A 1,588-nucleotide genomic window follows, 5' to 3' on the forward strand; every position below is an offset into this window, starting at 1 on the left:
TAGGGCAATTTATACAAAGTAAGCCCTCGAAAAAACAACAAATTCTTCACTTTGAATTGATCGGCCGCTAAACAGGGACCGACCTCGAGGGACCACGGTGCTCAGCTGGTCTGAATGATGGCACGACCGCGCGCGTCCTTAACAGGGGCTTCACGTTGTGTTCAGCAGATGTACGAGGAATTTTCTAGGTAATGCTTCTTTAAATGTATCATTTATGGGGCGTTAACCGATGCAATGTGGTAAACTCAATGCCAGTCCTTAGGCAGAAGGTCCCCACGCCGGACCGGATTCGCCAGTCGCAGTTAGCTCCCTCACCGCCTCCTCCTGCACACATACAGCACAACACATTGTCACGTCTCTAATTGGAGTCGCCGCAAACTTGCAGCGCACTTCTATTCTTCTTGCCAATACATTCTCCCTCAACTCTACAAACATGGCGCCTCTTAAAATTATTTCACTCGCCGCTGCCTCTGCGCTCCTGATGGCCAACGCAACCCAAGGAAATACAGACAGTGATGACGGCTTAGAAGAGGGACAATCGTCAACCTACACAGTGGATCTTGGTATGTTGGCGAACAGTTGCTTGCTGGGGAGGGTTTCAGTCTCATGATGGTCCAAAGTAAATGTGTTTGAGTCGGTGAGCTGTGCTCGAGGTTCAGTGTAGTTTGGAACCAAACTGGCCTCTCCGACGGCTTCAGACAAACCAACCCCTCTTCAGAAACATCATCCGTGGCACACTTGGGCTTGTTTTGTCCCTTATGGGCCGCTTTTCTACAGGTGAACCCAATGTGTGCCTTGACGAGATCAACGCTGCTCGCGAAGGCGCTGGACTAGCACACTTCCTGGTGGCAGAGAAAGGTTTAGAAACGTGGCCTAAAACTGACGCAAAATCAGTCAGCCAACAGGCTAAGCCATGGGATCCTGTTTGCGATGCTCTGATAAAAGTAAGTGGCCTTAGTCCTTGCCTTCCATCTGTGGCCACGTATTCTCTACTCCAATTCTGTTTTTTTTTGATTCCCACACGCCCTTTTATCTGCAGAAAGAAGAAGAAATCACGGTACAGCAAGGCGCCGAAGGAAATGAATTTCCAAGCGGTACATACGCCTTCATGGCCTTGGATACAGCAGAGGCGGACTGCGCTGCCGCAGTGAGCCACTGGAAGGACGCCGCCAGCAACTTCACCTCCCTCCCTCCACCGAAGACTGAAGGAGAGGAACTCTACGAGAAACAACATAACGTTTCTTTTATTGCCATGTATAACCCCTCGGAGAAAGCCACGGCTGACTGCCGAGTAGTCACCTGCACACAAGCAACAACTCCCGTGGTATTTAGCTCACGGAGCGGTGCGGGTGAAAAGAAAGGCTATGCCCTACTGTGCATGACCACACCTGATGCACTTGAAGACGAGGAAGCTCCCTTCACGTAAGTTGGCAACAATTTCCTGCACAGCGATAGCTGTCTACAGGGCTGCGTCTGTCGATGCGAATTCACGGTTTTGAGTTATTCATCTGTTGGCGGATTGCGCGCAGCGAAGAGCAGTGGAAGAAGATCAAGGCATCCATCACAGGTTCTGCCTCTGCTGTTGCCC

The 1,588-nt window shown here is 50.8% G+C and overlaps 1 protein-coding gene across 1 annotated transcript in view; it reads left to right on the forward strand.

Moving 5' to 3' along the window:
- Positions 1–433: 433 nt before the first annotated feature.
- The window catches only part of EMH_0017740 (SAG family member), a gene marked incomplete at both ends in the record, with an annotated part of 2,663 nt that continues 1,508 nt past the window's right edge, over positions 434–1,588 (forward strand). The window contains 4 exons of the mRNA XM_013500988.1: positions 434–563; positions 778–944; positions 1,040–1,422; positions 1,530–1,586. Of these exons, the coding sequence (XP_013356442.1) occupies positions 434–563; positions 778–944; positions 1,040–1,422; positions 1,530–1,586 (737 nt within the window). The remainder of the gene's footprint in view (positions 564–777; positions 945–1,039; positions 1,423–1,529; positions 1,587–1,588) is intronic.

This window comes from Eimeria mitis, genomic scaffold (genome assembly GCF_000499745.2).
Source record: "Eimeria mitis Houghton genomic scaffold, Emh_scaff613, whole genome shotgun sequence".
Lineage (NCBI taxonomy): Eukaryota > Apicomplexa > Conoidasida > Eucoccidiorida > Eimeriidae > Eimeria > Eimeria mitis.